The 24659-nt window shown below is 38.4% G+C and overlaps 2 protein-coding genes across 5 annotated transcripts in view; both read left to right on the forward strand.

Annotated features, from left to right (window-relative positions):
* The window catches only part of kiaa0586 (KIAA0586 ortholog), a 654782-nt gene that overhangs the window by 160686 nt on the left and 469437 nt on the right, over positions 1 to 24659 (forward strand). The gene's annotated exons all lie outside the window — the stretch shown is intronic.
* Positions 11083 to 13929, forward strand: irf2bpl (interferon regulatory factor 2 binding protein-like). The gene has a single exon (XM_068039234.1). It carries the CDS (start codon positions 11338 to 11340, stop codon positions 13288 to 13290), a length of 1953 nt encoding a protein of 650 aa, XP_067895335.1. The 5' UTR covers positions 11083 to 11337; the 3' UTR covers positions 13291 to 13929.

The following is a 24659-nucleotide window of genomic DNA, read 5'->3' on the forward strand; positions in this document are numbered from 1 at the left end:
AGTCTGAAAAGCAGCCATTCAGCATTACTCTCTGCTTTCTATCCCTTTAATCCCATGGGCTTTCATTTTGCTTACAAGTCTATTGTGTGGAACTTTGTCAAACACCTTTTGAAAGTCCACATACACAATATCAACCTCACTACATCATCAACCCTCTCCATTACTTCATCAAAGTACTCAATCAAGTTAGTTAAACACAACTTGCCTTTAACAAAAGCATAATACTGTGGATGTTGGAAATCTGAAATAAAAGCCGAAAATGCTAGAATGAAACAGAGTTAACGTTTCAGGTCTGTGACCTTTGATCAGAACTTTGCTGACTTTCATTGTTTAGTCCATAATTTTCCAAGTGCTAATAATTTTTTTGTATTATTTTATGTATATATTATGACACATCTCCTGCAACTATTTCTTTCAACCACAGTGGTTGATGTACCTTACATATCTGCACAGTGGTGATATTGGGGAACTTTAATTACCCAAATATTGATTGGGATAATGTTAGAGTAAAGGGAAAGGAGGGGGAGGAATTTCTGAAATATGTTCAGGAGAACTTCCTTGATCAGTATGTTCTCAGCCCAACTAGAAAGGAGGCATTGCTGGATCTGGTGCTGGGAAATGAAGTGGGCCAAGTGGACAAAGTGTCTGTTGAGGAGCACTTGGGTAAGAGTGACCATCATATCATAAGGTTTCGACTCGTAATGCAGAAAAGCAAGGAACAAAATAAGGTAGAACATCTAGATTGGAAGCGGGCTAACTTCAACGCGATGAGAAGGGATCTAGCCAGGGTAAAATGAAACCAAAGACTGACAGGAAGAGCTGTATCAGAACTGTGGGTTATCTTTAAGGAAGAGATGCTTCAGGTACAGGCTAGGTACATTCCAACCAGGGTGAAAGGTAAGGGAACCTAAAACAGGGCTCCTTGGGTGACGAAGGAGATAGAGATTATGATGAAACAAAAAAAAGAGGGTATATGATGCATGTCGGGAGAATTCTTCAAGTTAGAACCAGGCCACATACAATAAGGTGAGAGGGGAGGTGAAAAGGAAAATTAGACTGGCAAAGAGAATATGAGAATAGAATGGCAGTCAATATAAAAGGGAACCCACAAATCTTCTACCAGCATGTAAATAGTGAGCAGGTAGTAAGAGATGGAGTCGGGCCTATTCAGGACAAAGAGGGTAATATATGCTTGGAGGTGCAGGGCAAGGCTAATATACTTAATGAATACTTTGTATCAGTGTTCACTAAATAAGTAGAATCTGACAAAATATCAGTAGAAGTGGAGAGAGTAGAAGCAATGAATAGTGGAAAAATTGAGAGGGGGGAGGTCCTAAAAAGGCTGGCTTTGCTTTGCGTAGATAAGTCACCTGGTCCAGATGGCTTGCATCCCAGGTTTTAAGGCAACTGGGGGTGGAGATAGCGGAAGGGGTTGCCATGATCTTCCAATCTTCCCTGGATACAGGGGAGGTGCCAGAGGAATGGAGAGTGGCAAATGTGACACTTTTATTCAAGAAAGGGTGTAAACACTGTCCTATCAACTACAGGCCAGTTAGTTTAACATCAGTGGTGGGTAAGGTTTTAGAAACAATAATCAGGAAAAAAATCAACAAACACTTGGAGAGGTTCGAGTTAATTAAGGAGAGCTGGCATGGGTTTGTAAAAGGCAGATCATGCTTGACTATCTAATTGAATTTTTTGATGAATTAACAGAGAAGGTTGATGAAGGGAATGCATTGGATGTTGTTTGTATGGATTTTAAGAAAGTGTTTGATAAGGTACCACATAAAAGGCTGGTTATCAAAATTTGAGGCTCATGGAATAGGATGGTCAGTGTCCAATTGGATAAAAAAAATTGACTCAAGGACAGAAAACAGCAAGTCATAATAAACGGTTGTTTTTCAGACAGGAGGGTGGTAGAGAGTAGTATTCCCCAAGGGTCAGTGCTGGGACCACTGCAATTTTTTGCTACATATAAATGACTTGGATCTTGGAATACAGAGTGGAATTTCAAAATTTGCCAAAGACACCAAACTTGGAAATGTGGCAAACGTTGAGGATGATATGAACCGCCTACAACAGGACATAGATAGGCTAGCAGAATGGGCAGACAGTTGGCAGATGGAATTTAATACTGACAAGTGTGAGGTGATGCATTTTGGCAGAAGGAATAGGGAGAGGCAATATATACTTAATGGCACAATTCTAAAGAGTGTGCAGTAACAGAGAGACCTGAAGCTGTATGTGCCCTGATCTTTGAAGGTGGCAGGTCATATTGAGAGAGTGGTTAGTAAAGCATATGGGATATTGGGCTTCATAAATAGCGGCATAGAATACAAAAGCAGGGAAGTTATGCTGAACCTTTATAAAGCTCTAGTTAAACCCCAACTGCAATGTTGCCACCAGTTATGGAAAATGTGCTTGAGAGTTTCCATTTCCCATATTATTACTTATTTTTCAGTCATGTCCTTCCCTGCCTATATATAATTGCTTGTGTACATTGTGAAATTCTACCATAGGAGCTTTGGTTGTTTTTCAAATACCATTAATCACTGATAGAGGCCAGAAGCAGGGGTATTGCTTGGCCATATCCTTGCTAAACATTTGTTGAGTTGGGGATGCAGCTTGTTTGAACTTACCATATTTTTGGCAGCCTGTTAATTAGAGTTTGCAGGGATGGAAAATTGTGCTTTTTGGCTTTGGGAGTGGAGATGGAATGCCATGTCCATAAGAAGCTTGGATAAATGACTTTATGTAGTTGAATAAAGAAATAAAGGTACAAATAAAGTTATATTATCTTTACTGAACATGGCTTTATTTTTGAAGGATTTTTATGCGCTTGTGGAAAAACAAAAAGCTATTCACAGCTTTCTTCATTACATAACATCAAACACCATTTTCAGCTTAGTCAGTTTTTTTGTCATTACTTTGTGTTTATGTCATTATCTTGTGTGTGTATGATATGCAAATATTAATCTCATTATGGAGAGTTTTTATGTCTTTTTAGATGTTTAGTTTTTGGGGAAAGAGGTCTAACTGAGTGTATTATCACACTGCTCTTTTACATCTGGAACCTACATTCAAACCAAACCAGACTGATGATGAAAGTTCCTTTCAATGTGGCTATCGAAGTTATATGTGCAGTGAGTTTCCGCACTCTCAACCAAGTGCTAAGTGGACACGGGCCCACATCTTAAAACTGCCCATAATTTAGCATGAGTAAACATGAGAAATCTCACCTGGCTGGCCATAAGGATACTTGCAGTTGGAAATAGAAAATTCACACTGGTAGTGGGTGCTCTTCTGATGCTGGGATATTGTTGGGGCAGTGGATTTGGACAATGCTATACCACAATAGTTATCAAAATGCTTCATTCATCAGCACTGATGACTTTGACCATGAGCAGCACATAAATTCAGCTCCTTTCTCCCCAACCAAAAAGAAATGCAAGTTACTGCTACTTATTACATTTTCCTTGACTTAAAAAGTTTGTTTATGAGTAGAAGAGCTTTTACGTTTCTAATTATAGTTGGTTACCTCAATGGTTCAGTGAGTTGCTGAGTCATATAGATTGGGAATGTGGAGGGCTGTTGTTGTTTTCTCTGATTTTAGACTCATTAGGGGCTCTACAGATGGCATTAACTCCCTTGGTTAGAGAGGACATGACACCAAAAATCTTGCTTCTAATGGCTAATCGTTTAGACTGTTGACCTTTGATGATCAAAAGCAATAATGATATCCTATGTGACTACAGCTTGCTGTCTCTTATTGTCTTCCTCAACTTTTCTGCCATCACCACTGTCTCTCATCCACGATGCTGCTTTGTACATCCCGCTCCTGTGGTTCCTCACAGTTTCACTATAGCTCTTTAAACAATTTCTGATTTTGTGCTCACACAGTCACCTGGGTGTGTAACATAATTTAATCCTCAATCCCCTTATATTATTCACGAGCATGGGGTCAGCTACTATCTACGAGCTGTTTCCTATCTCTTAACTGCAGGACTGTTGCTGTACATTCTCACTGCTTATTCAACATTAAGTTCTGAATGTGTTAAAATTTACCATGGTTATACATCTGCAAACCCAATCTATTCTGCTTGGGTATTGCCAGTATCTATGTGCCTTGGGCTATAACTCTTATCAAGCTCCCTGACTGCTTGCTTTGGCTGAATTTAGTGATGCACAACCATAGTGTCAATGTGGAGCTTAAAACCTCTCACATGGTTTGTCTTCTACTGTGAACATCATCAGCAGTATTTGCAAGTCAGTTTCCCCATCCTGTAAAGAAACTTCCAGTACAGGACTGATTCAGCTATCACATGGAACTATCAATTTTCCTACAGATCCGAGTTATATTGCTGGTTATATTCAGTAAGAGAAGTATCCAGAAAAATCCAACAGAGCAAGATATATGAATAGTATGCACCATCGTTTTGATGTACATTGGTTGGTCATGCTCCCAAGCAGTGATATGTATCTCTGGCCTGTGATTAGTTTCAATTCTATGAGATTACATGATAATATTTCATGATGGGAAACAGGAGAATCAGTTTCAGATATGCATGCTTTAGAGGTTGCAGTCTTATTGTTGATGGCTTTGCATTACAATTCTGTATTCAACAGTTAAAGGAAGGTAATTGTGTGCAGTGAACTGGAGTAGGGAATGATTAACAGTCAGGATGAAAACATGGATACTTGTAGTTAATATTTATTTTGTGTAAACTTCAGTATATGAGTATGGAAAAGATTGTACTGCTATCAACATTCTTATTCATTGGACCTGTACTCTCTTATATTAGAAACATAGAAAAATAGGGGGCAGGAGTAGGCCATTCGGCCCTTCGGGCCTGCTTCGCCATTCAAAAAAGATCATGGCTGATCGTCTAATTCAGTACCCAGTTCCCGCTTTCTCCCCACATCCCATGATCCTTTTGGCATTACGAAATATATCTATCTCCTTCTTGAATGTATTTAATGACTTAGCCTCCACTGCCTTCTGCGGCAGAGAATTCCACAGGTTCACCACCCTCTGAGTGAAGAAATTTCTCATCTCGGTTCACTGTGGACGGCACAGTGGCGCAGTGGTTAGCACTGCAGCCTCACAGCTCCAGGGACCCGGGTTCGATTCTGGGTACTGCCTGTGTGGAGTTTGCAAGTTCTCCCTGTGTCTGCGTGGGTTTTCTCCGGGTGCTCCGGTTTCCTCCCACAAGCCAAAAGACTTGCAGGTTGATAGGTAAATTGGCCATTATAAATTGTCACTAGTATAGGTAGGTGGTAGGGAAATATAGGGACTGGTGGGGATGTTTGGTAGGAATATGGGATTAGTGTAGGATTAGTATAAATGGGTGGTTGATGGTCGGCACAGACTCGGTGGGCCAAAGGGCCTGTTTCAGTGCTGTATCTCTAATCTAATCTTAAATGCCATACCCCGTATCTTGAGATTATGTACAGAAAAGAAAGTGTAAGTGAATTTTTAATAGTGTGATTAGTCTAATTACTGTCAAACAACCTCTGTGGTACTGAAAATTTACTTTTACAGGTAGAGTCTCATTCCTTCAGACTTTAATTATTGATGGAGTTTTTAAAAAACTTTTTCTCTGTTTCTTTTATATTTCTGTCTAAATCCCATCTTTCTTTCCTTTTTTTTTCTTTTCTGTACATGATTTTAATTGCAGCTTCTGTTCACCTATCTCCCCTGCTCTTGCTGATGTACATTGGATGCTGGTCCCCTATCACCTCCAATTTAAATATCTGATTCTAACGTTTAAATTTCTTTATGGCCTCGCCCCTTCCTAACTCTGTAACCTCCAGCCCTACAATCCTCTGAAAGCTTGCGAGTTTCTCAAAATCTGACTGGTAAAAACAGACTGTTGAAGGAAGAGAGAGATACATTTTTTCAAAAAAAACTTTACCCATAAACAATTGCATGACCAATCAACTAATTGGCATGAAGTTTGTAGTGTGACTCAGATCACATTGGATATATGGGGCAGAATTTTATTAGTGCGCCGCACATTGTGGTGGCGTGCTTTGAACTCGGCGGCCTTCCAACACAGATCGCCACTGCTGAGCCCCCGTGATATTTCGTGCGGGGGCTCATTTAAATGGAGGGGGTGGAGCGGCCACCCCCTGAAGACAAAAGGTGGGTGACCACACTGTCTCCGGCAATGGCGTCTGACGCCATTTTTAAAGGGCCTCAAGCCCTTATGAACAAATTAAATTCTTAAAGTCACACTGTGGGCAAAGCTAAACAGAAAACTTTAACAGATCAAGGCCCCTCCCCCACCCCACAATGGCCATTTCATGTCATTTACACACCGGAAAACCTCTTCTTCCTAATAATCAACTTTGCCCTCCAAACTTTGTAACTTTGCCCCTCAACCCCTTCCCATCATCCCCACAACCAATAGAAAAAGTTCCCCACTCCCCCAACCCTGATAATTTCACTCTTTCCCCCCCCCCTCCCCACCAGTGTCTCACCTCAGAACTCCATATGGAGTTCGGAAGGTGCGCGAGTTGCGGCCAGTGGCCAAATTATCGGCTTGGGATGGCTGCCGGGACAGGGTAAGTATATTTAAATTTATTTGCATTGATTTTACAATTTAAATGAAGGCCCTGTGCCACCAAGCGGTGGGTGTGGGTGTGGGTGGGCTGCACTGAGGCCTCGCCGCCACTGGTAAAATGCGATGGGGCCTTCTCGGCGTCAGGGTCGTGGTGGGCAGCACCCGCAAGTATTTTACAGGCTCCCCCGCCACAACCCCCAACATCAAGGGGCTGGTAAAATTCAGCCTATGATGTGTGATGAGAGAATTGATACTGTTTCAGTAGGTTTAATTTACTAAGGTTGAGATAGAATCAGGGGCTGGCTTGTGAAGTTCCTGTCATGAGAGTGTTTAATGCTGACACTGGCCAAAAGTAAAATATGATGCCAAGTACAGACATAAATATTCAAACAAAATAAATACCCTCAATGTATTTGTAGATTGCTGAGAAAAGAAATGACACACAGTGGAAGTAAAATCTTTTTCATATGTGGATTGACTTTGCCATTTTACCCCTCTCCATTGAGAAGAGATGTGTATCTCTACCAAATGTATATATTTACTCATTGCATTATTTATAATGTCCATTACAAATGGCAAATGGTGTCTTAATAATCAATATCATTAGCTCTTTACAGAGGTGATCATTGTCTTGAAACCCCCTTTTAAGAAGGAAGAATTAATTGTGCAAGTTGTCTGTACCCAAAGCAAAAGATATTGCAGAGCTGAATTAAGGAGCTAGGCTGAAGTTTTAACTTTAACTTCATAGAAAATTAATGTATTTTAAGACCAGTGAAAAAACTATTGGTACTGTGACTTAAATGATAATTCTAATTGATTAGTATTTTTCTCTTGTCTGTGGGCCAAGGAATAATAGCTGTTCCTTTAAACTAAGGTATTCCATGATGGACACACATAACATGAAAATAGTTCCATGTTCACAGGTGAATAATGCAGCACATAGTATCATGACAATTTAGTGCTAAGTCCACTGCACATTAAGAACCAGGTTTAGATTAACCAAACATCTTAAATTAGGACTTTGCTGCTTGCATAAGGAGGAAACCTCCATTACAGCTGACTGGGAAGAATTCAAAGTCAGCTCCTAAAGGTAAAATGACAGTTTCCTAATGTACTTTGTGCTCAGTGTCCAAACATACTGTGCACCTAGTGTCCTATTAACCATCAAAAATGGTTTTAAAATGCAATTAAATCATTTTTGCCTTTACTTTAAGTAACAAAGAAAATCTTTCTATGCTCTGTTTTATCATTACATCAAACTTTCCAATTTGAGATGAACCACACATGTTTTAATTGGGGATTTTCAATATGGCTGCCAAAATCCTGCTGACTGCATGCTAAAAATAGATCTTGTTATAGCCACAAAATAACTTAAAAAGTTGTTGGTGTTAAACTCCGCATAAGTGGACACATACATATATTTATAAAATATTCATTTTCCCAAGGCTAGTTTTATTTCTCTCATTAATCTTCCCCTATCTATCAGTTTTAATGTGATTATCTGTGGCACAACATAGGAAATAAAGAATAATAGTTTTTTATGTTCATTATGTAAGGAATCAATTTTCAGTGCAAATAAACACAGTAGAAAAGAGGGGAATTAACTTGGTAAATAATTTAGGTATCTTAAAGGAGCATTTCGTTACTGACCTCTTGCTAGTAGTAAATGTCTTTGTAATGATCTCTCTCTCTCTCTCTCTATATATATATATATGTATATATATATATATATATATATAGTTTAAAAATGTTTTTTTGGCAGAAAATACAGCAAAGCAGGAATTGTTCATTATCAGTCTCGGCGTTTACTATTTCTACTGAAGTAGGGATTGTGCAGCTGCACTTTTCTAGTCTGTAGTATTTCCTTTCAGGGCGCATTGTCAGCTTTGAACAAGGTGGCTTTAAAGGGGTTCTGTAATAGCAATGATCGTAAATAGGTATGACATAGAAAACCCAGTGTTGTGCCCCAATAATATTCCCTTTTGGCCAATTCTTGGGAATTGAAGGTGAACAGCCCAAAATAACATTTATTACTTTTTTTAAAAAAGTCATATGTTTAAATGAGGTCAAAGACATCGTTGTTTCAAATAAATGATGGGTACCCTTTTTTAAATATACATTATTGCATCCTCCCCTTGGGGGAGTGGAATGGTTCAGGGTAAATTAAATATCTGGAATATCTGATGCCAAAAACTCAATCAGCAGCAACAAAAGTTCTATGTCACAACTCTCCCTCATCTTCAATTCTGCAGACATTATAATTCTGCATCGTGAACTGCAAAATGTGCTTTTTAAAAAAAAATGTAGGCACATATGATTGGCGAAGTGATACCATGCGTTGATAAATCACTAAATAGTGTGTCGAGGCAAGACCCTTTAAGATGGACTTTCTAGTTGTTTTGTAATGTAGTTTCAGGCCTGGGAACCATGATTATGGTTTTTATTCAGAATTGAAAAACAAACAATTCATCTCTTAACTTGTTGGTGTCTTTTACATTTTTGTAGAATGTAGGATGATCGCAAGTATTTAGATTTCGCTGTGCATATTCCTGTGACATAGTGATGGGTCTAGGTTTATGGGTCGTTTTCAGAGTCCGAATTCCAATTGTAAAACTAGGATGCTCAAACCTGTTGTAATATTTAAACAATGTTGCCATATGGTTATTTTTTAGTCATGAGTACGTAACATAAAAAATCCAGTGAAGTTGTGTTTACTCTGGTTAAAATATCGAGCTTCAACAGGATGGGAATCTGAGTGAGTGCTACACGGATCATTTCTTCCTTTTATGTGACGATGATGTGGAGGAGGGGTATATCTTGTTTTAAGTTCGACGTTAGAAGGGCTACAGAAATTAGTTTTACTTTAGGAATTATTTTAAATGAATAAGTTGAATGCAGTCTACAGCATAGTAACTAGTGCCTGTTGGCAAAGTACGGATCTATTTCAATATTCATGAAATTGCAATACGTTAACGAGAAAATTAGTTTTAAGATAACATTTTTCAATTGCCTTTGTTTCTAAGCATTTTTAGATTTCCTGTTTTTAGCTATTGCAAGTTCGAGTTAAATTTTACTATTATTAAACAGTAACCAAATGGTTATATTTCTTTTAAAGTGCTGACGTAGCCTCCGAAGTTGATGGCCCCAATCCATATTAATGATTAAACCGTACTGGAAAAACAAGCAGCACCTCCTTCACCTCGGGGCATGCACCATCGGGCAACTACTTTCATGAAAAGTAAATACAAACGTTCATTGGGAGAGAGCTTATCGTTTTAGATTGCCGTTTCCAGAGAGCAAATTGCACAACAGGAAACTGACAGTACGTTGCTTATATGTGGGTGGAAGTTGCATAATTATTTGGCCATACATTTAACGAGTTTTTTTAATCTATGAAATTAATACTTTTCTGACGTTACGATGACTCGTTTTTACCATTTCCCATCAAGCCTCGCCGACATCGCTTTTAACTAGGTTGGCGTATGTTTATTTAAAACAAAATGCGGAGATTGTCGTTAGAAGAAACTGACCCCTTTGTTTTCCTAGTTTAACGACGATCTTAAAAGTAATTATGTCTTGTTTCTACCAATTTCTACCAATTCAGCATGAGTGCACAAAACAGATGAGCTGCATCAGTGCAGAATTAACAGCAGAGAATAAAATGCGTGCTCGCTCTATGATTGACATGGCACAAAACGCTTGGGAGTTGCAACATTCTGAAGAGAACTGACATAGAACTGGGCCTGACGTCATGGGGCAGGACTGGAGCTGCAGCTGAGAGGCGGGGGAAAACCTAGACTGATTTAACATCCCCTCAATTTAAATATGCATTTTATACAGTAACTACTTTCTATTATCATGAGTGTTGAGCCTTTATGACGGTTAAAGGAGATCCTCTTATCGCAGTTTTGTTTCTCGTCATTCTAATACTTCGTCCAAAGTTGTAGATAAAGAAGTCAATTATTCGGCAAACTAAATGTTATTTCGGTCCTATTCAGGCCTGACTGGAGTGTTGCAATTTAGTAGTTTAATTGTAGTCCGGGATTTAAAATATATAAAAGCAACTGTTGAGCTGGTGTCTAATTTTGCTTTAAGTACAACGTTCATCCTTTTGCCTGTTGGTCTTTAAAGTATTAGTAAAATGTTTAGAATTACAACGGAGCTATTTTAACAAGCATTCCGTCAATGTACTCTGGTAACTGAATTGTTAAAACAAAGTTTCTAGCATTTGTTTTAAAAATATTTCTGGGATCGAAAACCAAACCACGTTAGCATCCACGACTACTGTGTGAAATTGCATGGTGTATTCGAGCAAATCAAATACAAAATGATTCTCGTGAAACGAGAACAAGGGGGATGGTGGATGGGTGAGACTCGGGTACTTGCGTGAATACCTAAACACATTAGGGCTGTATGTGCCCCACTGCTGTAAGACGCAACGTTTTAACATTTCTAACGGCCAGAGTGCACATGCTGTGGAGATAAGGAAGGGGTTGCGGGGAGGAGGAGGAGGAGGAGGAGGGGGGCGAGAGAGAGGAATGTTGCGCTTGCGCGGTAGTCCTGTTGCGGGCTGCAGAGTGGTGGCTGACGTCACGTGGTGCTCGGAGGAGCTGGGTGGCGCGGCCGGGAGAAGAGGAGAAAGCAGACAGAGGATCAGGAGAAAGGGAAGGCAGGGGAAAGGAAGTGAGCCCGGGCCCGGCCACAGCACCACAAGGAAGGCCCACCGTGGAGAAACCCACAACACACGCTGAATCTAAACAGCTTCCGCATCATGTCCGCTGCACAGGTGTCTTCGTCCCGGAGACAGTCGTGTTATCTCTGCGATCTGCCCCGTATGCCGTGGGCCATGATCTGGGATTTTACCGAGCCCGTGTGCCGGGGCTGCGTCAACTACGAAGGGGCCGATCGTATCGAGTTTGTGATCGAGACGGCGCGGCAGTTGAAGCGGGCTCACGGCTTCCAGGAGGGCCGCTCCCCGGGGCCGCCCCCTGTCAAAGTGCAGTCCTTGGGCGCCAGCAAAGAGGCGTCTCAGCAGCTCAACCACGTCGACGGCTCGTCTAAGGCGCCGCAACCGCCTCTCGATCGCTATTCCCTGAGTACCGAAAGACCTCGCTTCGAATACCCGGGCCTCGCCCACACTGGCAGGCTTCCCAATGGCCTGAACGGACCCAACGGATTCCCCAAACCCGAGGACATTCCGCCGGAACTGAATCGGCAGAGTCCCAATTCATCGCGGAGAAATCACGGTATCGTGCCCCCGGGCCCGGTCACAGTGCCGCCCAACCTGCTGCCTCAGACCACCTTGAACGGTCCGTCCGCAGGAGTTCTGGCGCCGCACGGGTTGCTTGGCCGGCCGTCTTCTTCCAGCAGCCAGCTGAGCGATGTAAACAAACGGCCGGGCTCGGTATCCAGCAGTGACCAGGAGAGGGAACTGAAGGAGAAGCAGCGGAACGCCGAGACCCTGGCCGAATTGAGCGAGAGCCTTAAGAACCGCTCCGAGGACTGGGCCAACAAGCCCAAGATCGTGCGGGAGACGCTGCTCACCCTGTCCAACTGCAACCCCTTCGACGTGCGCTTCAAGAAGGACCACTCTCTGCTGGGCCGGGTGTTTGCCTTCGACGCCGTCTCCAAGCCCGGCATGGATTTCGAGCTGAAGATCTTCATCGAGTACCCAAGCGGCTCGGCCAATGTCTTTTCCAGCGCCTCCGGGGTGGCTAAGCAGATGTACCAGGACTGCATGAAGGATTTTAGCAGAGGCCTGTCGTCCGGCTTCAAGTACTTAGAGTACGAGAAAAAGCATGGTTCGGGGGACTGGCGCCTGCTGGGTGACCTGCTGCCCGAGTCGGTGCGTTTTTTCAAGGAGGTGGTGGGGGCCGACATGCTGCCGCAACCCCATATAGATGCCAATTGCCCCATCTTGCCCACCGCTCTGTGCAACATGCCCCGGCCCCCGCCCAACAGCTCCAGGACTGGGATGCGCAAGCGGAAAGCGTCTCCCGAACCCGACTCAGAAGCGGGCAGTGTGAAGCTGGAAGAGCGACAGCAGCAGTGGCTGTCCAACCAGAACGAAGCTTTAAAACTCACCATGGCGGCATCCGGCAGCTTTGGATCAGGCGGCGTGGCGCATGGGGGTTCCGCTCTGCCACCCAACCGGACCACCCCTCCCGAATGCAGCGCCCAGAACGGACAGTCCCCCATGGCCGCCCTCATGTCCGTGGCTGACACCCTTGGAAATGCCCACTCGCCAAAGGACAGCAACAATTCCGTACATTCGACCACTACTACCAGCACCAGGAGGAACAGCAACAGTCCGGTGTCCCCGGCCTCAGGGGGTGGCCAACGCCGCATGGTGTCCAGGAATGGGGATGCTGCTCTGTCCGTGGCCCCTCCTAACAGCCATCCTAATCCCAACATAGACCCCGTTCATCCCCCAAACATTCCAGACTCACCGATGGCCAACAACGGGCCCCTGTGCTGCACAATTTGTCATGAACGTTTGGAGGATACTCACTTTGTGCAATGCCCGTCCGTGCCCAATCATAAATTCTGCTTCCCATGCTCTCGGGAGAGCATCAAGGCTCAGGGGGCGAATGGAGAGGTTTATTGCCCCAGTGGAGAAAAATGCCCTTTAGTAGGTTCAAATGTCCCTTGGGCATTCATGCAAGGAGAGATTGCTACAATCTTAGCAGGGGACGTAAAGGTCAAAAAAGAAAGAGACCCATAAATTTTTAACTTCAGTAATTGAAGTCAAATGTGAATAAGAACTAAAAAGTTAGTCTTATGTATAGACATTTTTCATTTTCGTCGTATGTTTCTATATTTTGAAACAAGGTATGTACTCTTCTTCATTTGAAGGATGAACCTGGTTTTGTTTAAAGAATATCAGATATTACTGCTTAATACTGTTTCACTTATTGATGGCAGTGTGTTGGCTAGGTACAGAATCATAGCACTTAGCAATTAACGCTGCTGGTGTGTTTTTGTAAATGTATGCACTTCGCTGAATTGCCAAGGCCAGTGTTGACGCCTGCAGAAATGCAAACAAATTGTTACAAAGAATGGTTACAGTTAGTTATGTTACAAGCCCTGGGGATAATCTCCTACAAAGTGACTTTTTTAAAGGTGAGGGGTTCTTTTTAATTAGTTTCCAAGGGCAAAATCTTTCATTTTATGATTCAGTGATCTGAATTTTTTATAACGTGTTTTTTTTTGCTTTATGGATGCACGAATGCTTTAAATAGTAGAGCAAAATGCTGTACTGTATATGACAACTGCTCTGTTTGTTCTTTATACATTTCTGTAGTAACAGAAGACTGTAATGTGCCTTGGAGCTGAATAAATTGTAATAAATTCGATGAATAAGCTCCCTGACTAGTCAATTTCTTTACAGACTGTAAGAAATGTGAACAAATTGGATGTGGATACCTGTGAGAAAATGGCTGCTTTATTGCTTTAAAAGTTACTTTTCTACAATCTCTGTCGAAGATGTTCATTTTATCGTTGCAATATTGTCTTAGCAAAGAGCCCACATATTTATAAATAACCTGAATGTTTAACTTCACAAATAAACTGCTGATTAGGGTTTTTCTATTCACTTTTCTACTGGACTAAAACCTGATGGGTTCTATTCAAACAAAATCTGAAATAATTGTCCTGAGATTAAAGGCACTTTAAAGTGATTGAATGTTACTGTTTGAAATCAATAGCCGTTAACTGTAGTGGTCCAGGTAATTGTAACAAGTTTGAACACAGTTGGTAGACCAAAAAGCCAGCTGTTTCACTTTGAGCTGACAAAGCAAGGGCTGTGGTGCTGGTACAGGGAACTGTATCCTGCATTTTCTGCAACATATTCCTAGCCTGAGTAAAATGATTTTAAATTTACCTCTTCAAATCATATGCACTTTAAACCAAGTAATTCAATACTTATAAATGTTCAAAAACATTCTTCAGATATAAAAATGAATACTGTTTCCTTTTAGGGAGTTTTCTTATTTTACACACTTACAATGCTTACACTCCTGGTAGTTTGTCCTAATGTAAGGTTCCACAATGTACCTATTAAACAACTTAATGCAGAGGATGCTGCAACTGGACTGCTACAGATAACGTTTGCTTAGCTTGCACAGTTGAATTTTTTTATCTGAAAAATGCACTTTCGCTGAAGATATACTTCAAAATATCTGAAGTACTCATTTCTCCCTTTTGAAACGTTAATGGTGAAAGAAGAGGAACTTAGTGTGAACACTGACTTAATTAATTGGAGACGTAGTGCGATACTTTTATGTTTGGCATATTTGTTTTGAATCATAACCTTTTGCATCGTGAGAACATATTCCAAAGTTAACAGTCAAATGCATCACTTTTAATTGAAGGAGTAGGGAAATGTGGTAAGCTAAAATGTACTGTTGTATATTTTTAATCAAACCCAATATAAATGTTTCATCCATAGATTATCGGACCCCTGTACTGTAACCTGGCAATTTCACATTGGTATTAATAGTTCATGACTTTTCTATTGCTGCTAAGCTACGTGTATTCTGTAATTCATTAACAGCACAAAATTAAGTTCCTTAATGTGATAGCTGATACTATTTTCAAAGAATAACTGAACCGTATTTGATCTTTAATTGAGGGCTTGTGCACTGAAGATTTATAGTTCCAGACCCAGATTGTTTATACAGCTGGTCTTCATCTGTAGATTTTGATTCTGAAGGTAAAGTTGGGAGTTATTTTTATATTTTAATTACAAGGATTTTTAATAGTTTTGTTGATGTTTGATAAGGCATTTTGTTTCTAGCCTTGGTCTTGCCCTCTGTGCCAAATTAAATGTTCTCACAACTTGGTCTAGGTTATATAAGTTCCAGTAAGATTTTAAACAACCATATAACCTAAATAATTTCCCAATTAAAGAACATATTTAAGTTAGTCTTTCAAATTTCTTAAGAGTAATTGGATTTAGGGCAGAGAGGGTATTGCCTGTCCATTTTCTCCACCACCAAAAAAGCTGAATTTCACTTTGGTATACACTAGCTCATTTGAAATGAATCTTTTCAGCTTTCTAATGTCCTGGCTCTACATCTATTTAAATATATTCGTAACTAAATACCCTGTTGATTTACATAGAAATAGGATCATGTTTAATCAGAAACTGGATACTTTCAGTTTTGGAGAGTAATTGTCTTAAAAGTTGAAATGATGGATCGATTTTGTGTTTTAATTTGAACAAAGACTATTTTTGTGCAGATGTATAAGCATGTTTATCAATTTGCAGTTATGTTACATACTTACCATTGTAAACAGAAATTCAGTAGTATTTTAAATGATGAACCCAGTACTACAAAGAGCAAAACACATTACAGACCAGAAACTGAGCAGTGATGCATCAAACAAATACAGTAGGGAAGTAATAAAATCATTAGCTGTAGAGTTTATATATAAAATGGGGTCTAATAGCAAAATATGTAATGGAGTACTGAGTGAAAAAGTTGGCTCAATATTTGTGCAATGAAATTCGTGTCATTAATAAAATGTACTGTGTTGGTATGTGCAAGTGTATTACAAAAGTCTTAAAAGTTTTTGTTTAAGGTGATCTATGATGCAAAAACAATTAATAAAAGCAGTGATCGGAATAGGCAGTTGCAGGGTTTGGGGGCGTGGGGGAGATCAGCAGTAAAGAGGGGATGATGGTGCAGCAAGAGAGCTAGACAGCAACAGGATGTGTTGTAAGTACCAATTTGTCGAGATTAAAAAAGGTGCTTGTGACATTTTTATGAAGTATTTTCACACCAATCCAGTGAAGAAGTGTGCATACATATCTGAATAGGTTTTGGGTCGGGCCTGATGGATTTGAGAGTAGAACATAGTAAGATTTTTAGATGCTGCCAAGGATGGACTAGTTGCATCCACATTACATGTTGTTTACCATTGTGAAATAGAGGAATTAATAATTGATTCAAGCTCCAGTTCTAAATCAATGGTAGGTGAACTTCAAACCTCAAAGTTTGCAAATACTATACAAGACTTGGGTTCATTGCAACAGATCATGGATCAGTTAATTAGCAAATTAATTAATTTCAGGATCTAACAAAAAGTGCTGTCTCAAGGCATAGTATATCTGGTGTATAGAGAGGCTACTGCATATATCTGCAGTTTCTTGCTAGAATAATGTTCCATGCTTGTCAATTAGTCTATCATTTATTCCTTCACATGTCAGGAATCCACATGTAGCTCATATAATTAACTTTTATAATAAGCTTTGGTATAATTTTTGCAGTCTTTTAAAAAGTTTTATTGTGCTTTTCAGACTTGTTCAATGCTGTTGCTTGAGAATTGCGAGGATAATCTAGTTGAATATATCCTCAAATTAATTTAATTATTTTAACTTTACTGATATTTCATGGCATTACTTTAACTCCCACTGTATTGACATCTAATGTAAGTAATGATGCTAACTAGAGTAGATGTGCTGGGGTTGCTGGTATTTTTTTATTTACAGTACAAATTGCTTAGTTGGAAGTGCTCATATAGAAACAAAATATTTTTATCCAAATATCACTATTCAGCAAACACCATAGAACATGACCAGAAAACATTAAATGAATGTTCCATTTGAGATTTAAACTAGTGTTCTGATTTTCAAAGTTCTTTGTTTTTGACTTTATTGAATAATTAACCCCATTGTGTTGACATATGTTTCAAAAATCCCTTGCCTGAGTAATAGTTGCTACTTGAATACTGCATGTCAGGACTTGAAATTTTCTGCAATCAAACAAGTTTTAAATATCATTTAAATGTACAGCGTAATCCTATTTGGCCATATTTGCATTGCTAAGTTACCATCTCCTTTATTCTGTAGTCATTCTCACCTATGTTCCCTTCCCTACAGTAGGACTCCTGATTTTTAAAGTAGTTCAACCTAAAGCTATTTGTGTCATAATTTAAATATTTGCACCATGTATGCCACTGGTGGAATTGTGGAGTACAAGCAGTATTATATATCTGCTCAGAAAGCAGATGTGAACGAAGAAAGTATCTGCAGGGGCAGCCCTTTCTATGTAAAATACTTGCTATTTTATATCTCTTACAGGTTTGGGTGGCTTATGAACAATTTTCAGCAGAGGAATCTTTCTGTAAATAAAAACAAGAACTGAGTTCCGAAGAAGGGTCACTGACCCGAAACGTTAACTCTGCTTCTCTTTCCACAGATGCTGCCAGACCTGCTGAGTGGTTCCAGCATTTCTTGTTTTTATTTCAGATTTCCAGCATCCGCAGTATTTTGCTTTTAATCTTTCTGTAAAAACTGCTTGTAGCTCCAAGCTAACTAATATTTTACAAGAACATATGCAGTTGCTGATTTAATAGTGTCTTGTCAGGGCAGTGTTTGCTGAGCAGAAGGGATAGGGGTGGTTGCACTTACTGATCACATCCAATGACATCAACTGATTTGTTTTTATATGAAGTTGATCACTTCAAAGTTGTTGAGCAATAGAATTTCTCTTTACAACATTGAACTAATAAATAAAACACAATCTGTTGAAAGTACTCTCATAAAGGCAGCTTTTCCTTTAATTGTGTTATTTCTGCTAATAAGTGTATATGATTATAAGTGTAATGTCCTTGTATCTGTAATGTTCCTTTAAAAAAATAAATATATCTCAGAAATTGTGTTGTGGATTTTTTTTTAGGAATGCTGCTCAGCTAGCAACCATTCAGTGATGAGTTACTTCCCTCTGGGAATAGCACTGACTCTGCACCCTTAAATCTAAATGCTTAATAATTTAATTTGATTAAAAGCCCTGCTGCTTTAATCCAAATCCTTTGGTTAATCTTTGTAATGTTAATGATTTGTTTCAGCCAAAATAGTGACCTGTTAGACATTGTAGATTGATGCACAATTTCTGCATGTGAAATAATTTCAGTCACAATGTTTTTGTATTTCTTAAACATGACTAAATTTGATTTTCACCTTCACTTACTTATTTTCATTTAATATCTTTTTGTTTAATGGTGCCTCTTTTTAGCACAAGTGGTTCTAGCCAAGACCTCCTGTATCTGTTTTAGGCTCTGAAAGGCACCTGAAGATAATAGTTGGCTGATGAAAGTTCACTGTTGCAAAAAATATTTCCAGTGCCGTTTTAGTGAACATTTTTCTACAATGTCTTGCGATCAGTATGACAACATTTTCTCCGGATGGATCATATTTCACAGTAAAATTTTGCATGGCCACTAGTTTTCTCCAAATATTTAGTAAAACATCAGTGAAATTAGCAATTTGGTAGAGGCCTGGGTACAAGCCATTCCCCAGTTCCTTAACCAGGAATGGCACATAGAGTAATGGGACCAAAAGAAAAGACATTTAATAAAAATACAAGTTGGAATTTTATTTATATTTAGAAGTTCTAATACAGTCTTGCAGAAATAAAATTAAATCATGATGTAATGTTTGTCAAATTAATTAAATACATGCTTGCCAAATAATATAATTTGATCACCGGAATCATGCTATCTGCCAGAAAACACTGGCTACATAGATTTAAAATGATGTGTTAAGAAATCACCATGTTTGCATTTTATTACATTAGCATTTTCCAAGAAAGTGTTGCATCAAGAGGTCAAGTTGGTGTAAATAAACTGCTTGAGCCTTGTTTATATGTTAATGGTGTTATATACCCTTTATGTATTAGTGCATTACAGACCTATTTTAAAACAAATATTCCAATGGACATTGTTTTTAAGCTTTTCAAGGATTCTTTTATTGACTTGTGATGAGGCACTGACTGGATTCCACTGCGATGGCGAAACCATTTAATCTTTACATTTTTGTATGATTCTGAAAGGCAGTGTTTGAATAGAATGTGTTTTGACAGGAATGATACATGAAAAATCATAAATTTCAGTACTAATTTTACAATTATTGTGCAGATAACTAGTAACATTGAATAGTTTCACCACTGGGGGACATTGTTGTTTCACCTTCATGTAATGCATTCTGGGAAAGATAACTAATTGTAGCCAGCTTGTGTCCTGTAGCTGTGCTATAAAACTTTCCAGAGACCTTGGCTCATAAACAAAACACATATTTACTTCTTTGAGCCAGAATTCTCTGGAAAGTTTTATAGCAATGCTATAGAACACAAGCAGGCTGGATTGAAACCAACCCAGAATGCACTGCATGAAGGAGTAATGATTTCTTCCTGGTAGTGAGAAAAAAATCAGTATGAGCTGGTTCAAACCACTTGATAGAGATTTATGTTGGGGGGATAAAATATTGATGACTACATTTTTTTAAAGACTGCTCTTTAAAGGTTTGAATTTTAAACAGCTTATTAAATCGAGTTGTAACAAAGAATATTTTGACTCTCCTGATCTAATAACTGAACAGTAACAACTCAAGCAAGCTATAGGTTAAATTATGAGTGGGCATATTTTTCATAAACTGTCTTTTATCCTGTGCCAATGTCTGTAACACATGCTGCCTTTTAAGTAATCCCTCAATTATTTGTAATAGTAACTATTGCAAAAGTGGAAAGCCCTTCAATATATTCCGTTAGATAACTAGATTTTATTTCTGAAACATTTTAAAACTCTAGCTTTGTGGATCGTTGGCCAGTACATATTAAACTTTAAGAAATATTAGGACTTTTAAAATTTCTTTGCTGAAACTATATAGCTTATATCTCATGTTGGCTGCTTTGCCTGCATATTGTATCCAGTACGGCCCACATTGAGCTATGAAAGACAGAGCCCTATCATTACTGCCAGAACTGCCCTATTAAATTTTATTATATTGGGAAAATATGTAAAAGGATAAATGAGTCACAACTGCAATGTAAACCAGCTCTGTGACATGGGTAAAATAAAAGGGTAGAGGAGGGATGTGGTTAGTTTCTGGGACTGAAGGTTAGTGGGAAAACATTTCAGTAGCCACAGGTGTTATGCCTTTGAAAATGTGGAAAATATTTCTGGTTATTATCCACAGCTGTGGTATAAACCAGGTATTTGTAAAGAAGGAAAGGGTACAATTTGTATACTTGAATCAATCTTGAATTCATATGTTAACTATAGTAGATTCTCATATTAAAAATAAAAGCCAGACACTTATGGAGAAAATTAATCTTGCACCCCAGAAGCACCCTTTTTATGATCTACCATCAGATTACTGAAGTTATCAATAAATGGTGATTGTACATTTTATTATTTTTGTTTTACCTGAAGTGAAGTATATGTTTAAAAAAATGCTATGCAGTGACAAAACTTTCTATAGAATAAATTTAGACAGTTAGCAAATCTTTTGAAGCAACCAAGTTTTCAAGAAAAGGAATTTAATAGACAAGTTATCCTGAAGGGCAGCTGTGATACTTGTGAAACTAATGTCTACAAAATGTGCAGACTAGACTCAAGGAGGGGCCGACAGAGCATGTTATTTTTAATATGTCGAACACATATTGAGTATTCTCTGAATTTGAAAGCATTGCGTTTGTCTGGTTTTTAAACAAATGTTTAGTCCAAAATTTGGAGTACATTAACAGTAACACTGTTTAGGACAGAATTCAACAATTTCTAATTTTATATGTATTCAAATAAAGATAAGTTCATTTGATAGATTTGGAAAGCATTTTAATTTAAAATACATGTAATCAAATTTTAAGTACGCTGATCTTTATCACAGAATTGCTGTCAATCATCTTAAATTTTTTAATCACCAATAGTTCTGTACATAGCTCTACATTTGCTAAAGGAATTTTTAAAAAAGAGTCAGTAAAAAGATTTTCGTTCTTGAGTAATGAAGGCTTTTTATTTCTTTCAAAGTATGTAAACATTCTCTTGTTTTTGATGCAAAGCAGAATTAATAAATATACAGGTGAACATTTTTTATGAATAGAATTCTCTAACCTATTATAAATCTGTTATCCTGTATGTTGTATGACTCGCAGCTTGGGAAGGGCTGAGTCTGGATAGATAAGGAAATAGTCTTTAAAAAGGAGTCTTACTGCTCAGTTTATGTAGATTTTGTGCCTCATTGATCTGGAATATTTTTTATATGCTAAAGGTTTAACTTGATAATGCCATTGCACAGAACTACATATGCGTTGCAATAGCGTTCAAGGGCGAATACTATTATCAGGAGTTGAATGGTATTTCAGTACAACACCAGTCCTAATTTTGCCAACTGTTTTTATTTTAGAGTGTAAATGTTCTAAGAATCCCCAAATATTTAATGGAAACAACCCAACAGTGAGCAAAACATTCCATTATCTAATTGTTTATATTAAGTGAACACTATAGGAAATGTGGGAAATTGATGCCTGAGTAAATATTGTCTGTTCAAACAAAGGATGCCCATTAACTCACATCTCCTGTGCTAAAAATGGCAAGTAATGGATCTTGCTTCATGAATATTTCCCCTTCTGTTGTTTTTTGTATTCCTGCATCACATTGTTTCCAGTTGATAGAGGTCTTCTCCTGGTGGCCAATGCTACTTCATATCCAGCTGTTACAAAGGCAAAAGACTGCATAGGATAACATATCCGTAGTTTTCCTTTTCTGTTTTCTTCTGTTTTATAAACTTGAATTGCTTTAATATCATTTTATATAGACCGTGTTTATTGAGCTGCTTGTGGCAGTTGTGTGCGACCATTGTGTTGTTGTCCCTGCTGTGAAAAAGATTAATTTCTTGCAGTTGACTCCCATCTCTACATTGTGGAGTATTTAAGAACAAGGAAACACTGGGAGCAAGCCAGCTTATTTCTGGTTTTGCTAACTGTCTCCATCTGTGTGTCTAGCTTTATTACAGCCTTTGGCACACTTTGCAAGGTGGTGTATCTGGCCTAATCAAATGCTGCACATCAAATCTGTGAAATTTTGATCGATTTGTGATATTTCCACATACATATATTAATTTTGTCATGGGTATTGTAATATTTGTAATTGCTGTACCAATGTTTACTATCAGATAATCTCAAGGATCTAGTTGCAACAGCGAATAAAGGAAAGGCTAATCAGTATAGCGTATGTAGGACTTTGATTCGTAAGACCTTCCACCAATAGATTTTTTTGTGATTCACATAAATTAAGATAATTAGAGCTGAACTAAAACAATAGGTTGTGTTCCATTTCTGATTTGGCTTAATTTCTAATTGTGAGCATTTGTCAACACATTTTTGAAAATGTTTGTCTTATGCACGTGTCTTTCTAATCGCTAGAATATTTAAAACTACAGTACAACTTTACAGTTTTGCTTTTTGCTAAATGATTAAATGGTGCTCAAACATGAGTTTGTGTTTTAAAAATGTGCTATAATTTCCCAGAATAAAGCAGGGATTGAAAAACCCAGTTGTGAGCTACAGTCTTTTACTTGATATGTTGATTGTTATATGTTGATTGAAACACATTTGCTGACATTTATCTACAATTTTATATAATCACTTAATTTCTCTATGTGTGTTATTGTCTCTTTTGTTGCTGAACAAGTATGTATGTGTGTGTGTGTGTGCTTGGTGCATCTTTTCCATGCTAATGGCAAGACTGCCTATGTGATTGAAGCCTATGTGATCGAAAACTCTGTGGGACAGCAAAAGGAATGTCAAGGCTTGTGGACACAGATGGAATTAACTATGCTTGACTGGTTACTGGACTAGACAGTCATGTGATATAGCCTTCATTCCCAGTGGCATTCCTGAAGGAACAGTTGTTATTGGTGCATGTTACATGTCTGTGCTGCTGTAAATCAGAGAAACAATCCTCTACTGTCATCAAGTTCCCTCCATTGAGCAGAGATGAATGTCTTCTTACAATTCCTGCATTGTACAGTAATTCACAAATGCACATAGTAATCTATTAAAAGATTTTTTCCCCCTAGGCTATTGCAATCAAGATTGGTATAAGCCAGTGATATTTAGGATAATCTTCTGGACAGTAGAATGCCAGTGTAATAACTACTACAAATGCTGATTTAAGTATTTGGGTATTGGGAATAAATAGATTCATACTGGGGCATAAAATGACCAATGATTAAGTATTTTTACTTCAATTAATTTTTTTAAATTTTGATAGTTTATTTGAAGCTCGCTACCATTTGTTCACATTTGACAGAGTTTTACTGCCTCAGCACAAAACATTAATACAAATATATCAACATTTGTGCACATGGTTGTGAGTTTACTTAATTTTTACCAATGTACAAGATTCAAAAACCTAAAATTACTTAGGAATTCTTGTAGGCAATAATCAAAAATATACTTGTCCTTTTTAGGGTGGTTTATTGTTTTTACTAAAACATTTCTATAGCCTTTTCCTTAATTTATTGAACTTGCACAGTTGTAAATATAAAATGCAAGGAAATAATACTTTTAACTGAAAAATGTTTAGTCAATGTGAAATGATTGGTCACACCGTTTCCAAATGGAATAAGGGTCTTATTTCAAGGTGCATTTTATGTTCCATTTGTAAATTTTTACAGAAAGAAAAAAAACCAAATGATATTGTGCATCAAAGTGTCTCATCCAGTAGTGAGAGTACTTAACATTTTTCAGAGCTCTATGGATTTTGTCATTTGATTTTTGCACAAGCAAAACAGAAACATCTGTTCATTTAGATTCAGAGTTTTCTCTAAGTTAAAAGCATTTAAAACAGATACATTATCTAATTGCAAGTATTATTCACAATCACTTCAATGTTAATTGATGCTTCTGAGGGCTTGCACGTCTGCATAGTGACAGTGGAGAAACCGAAAAGCAGCTCCTTTGTGACTGTTATGCTGCAAATACTAATTCTGTCGTGGCTTTATTTTTAGCTGCTCTATATTCTGGCAGCTGCTGTGCCTCTCATTTAAATAGGCTTTTATTACTGTGGCATGTGAGTAGAATACCGCACAGTCTAAGAAATTGATTATTCTACAGAATGATGCAGTGGAGGTTCGAGTGCGGAATGGTTGAGTCTTGAATTTCAAAGATGGCTTTGCTGAATTGGCACACATTTAATGGCTGATCCTCCCATGCTATTTTGTTTCTCTTGATACGCTAAATATATCGTGTGGCAGTTGCAAATGGGTAACTGGTTGGCAGAAAGGAATACTGTTACATTTGTTCGGGAGTT

The sequence above is a fragment of the Heterodontus francisci genome, chromosome 9 (assembly GCF_036365525.1).
Source record: "Heterodontus francisci isolate sHetFra1 chromosome 9, sHetFra1.hap1, whole genome shotgun sequence".
NCBI lineage: Eukaryota > Metazoa > Chordata > Chondrichthyes > Heterodontiformes > Heterodontidae > Heterodontus > Heterodontus francisci.

What these genes read in the sequence shown, in the direction of transcription:
- irf2bpl (XM_068039234.1), top strand. Translation starts at nt 11,338, where the DNA reads ATGTCCGCTGCACAGGTGTCTTCGTCCCGGAGACAGTCGTGTTATCTC.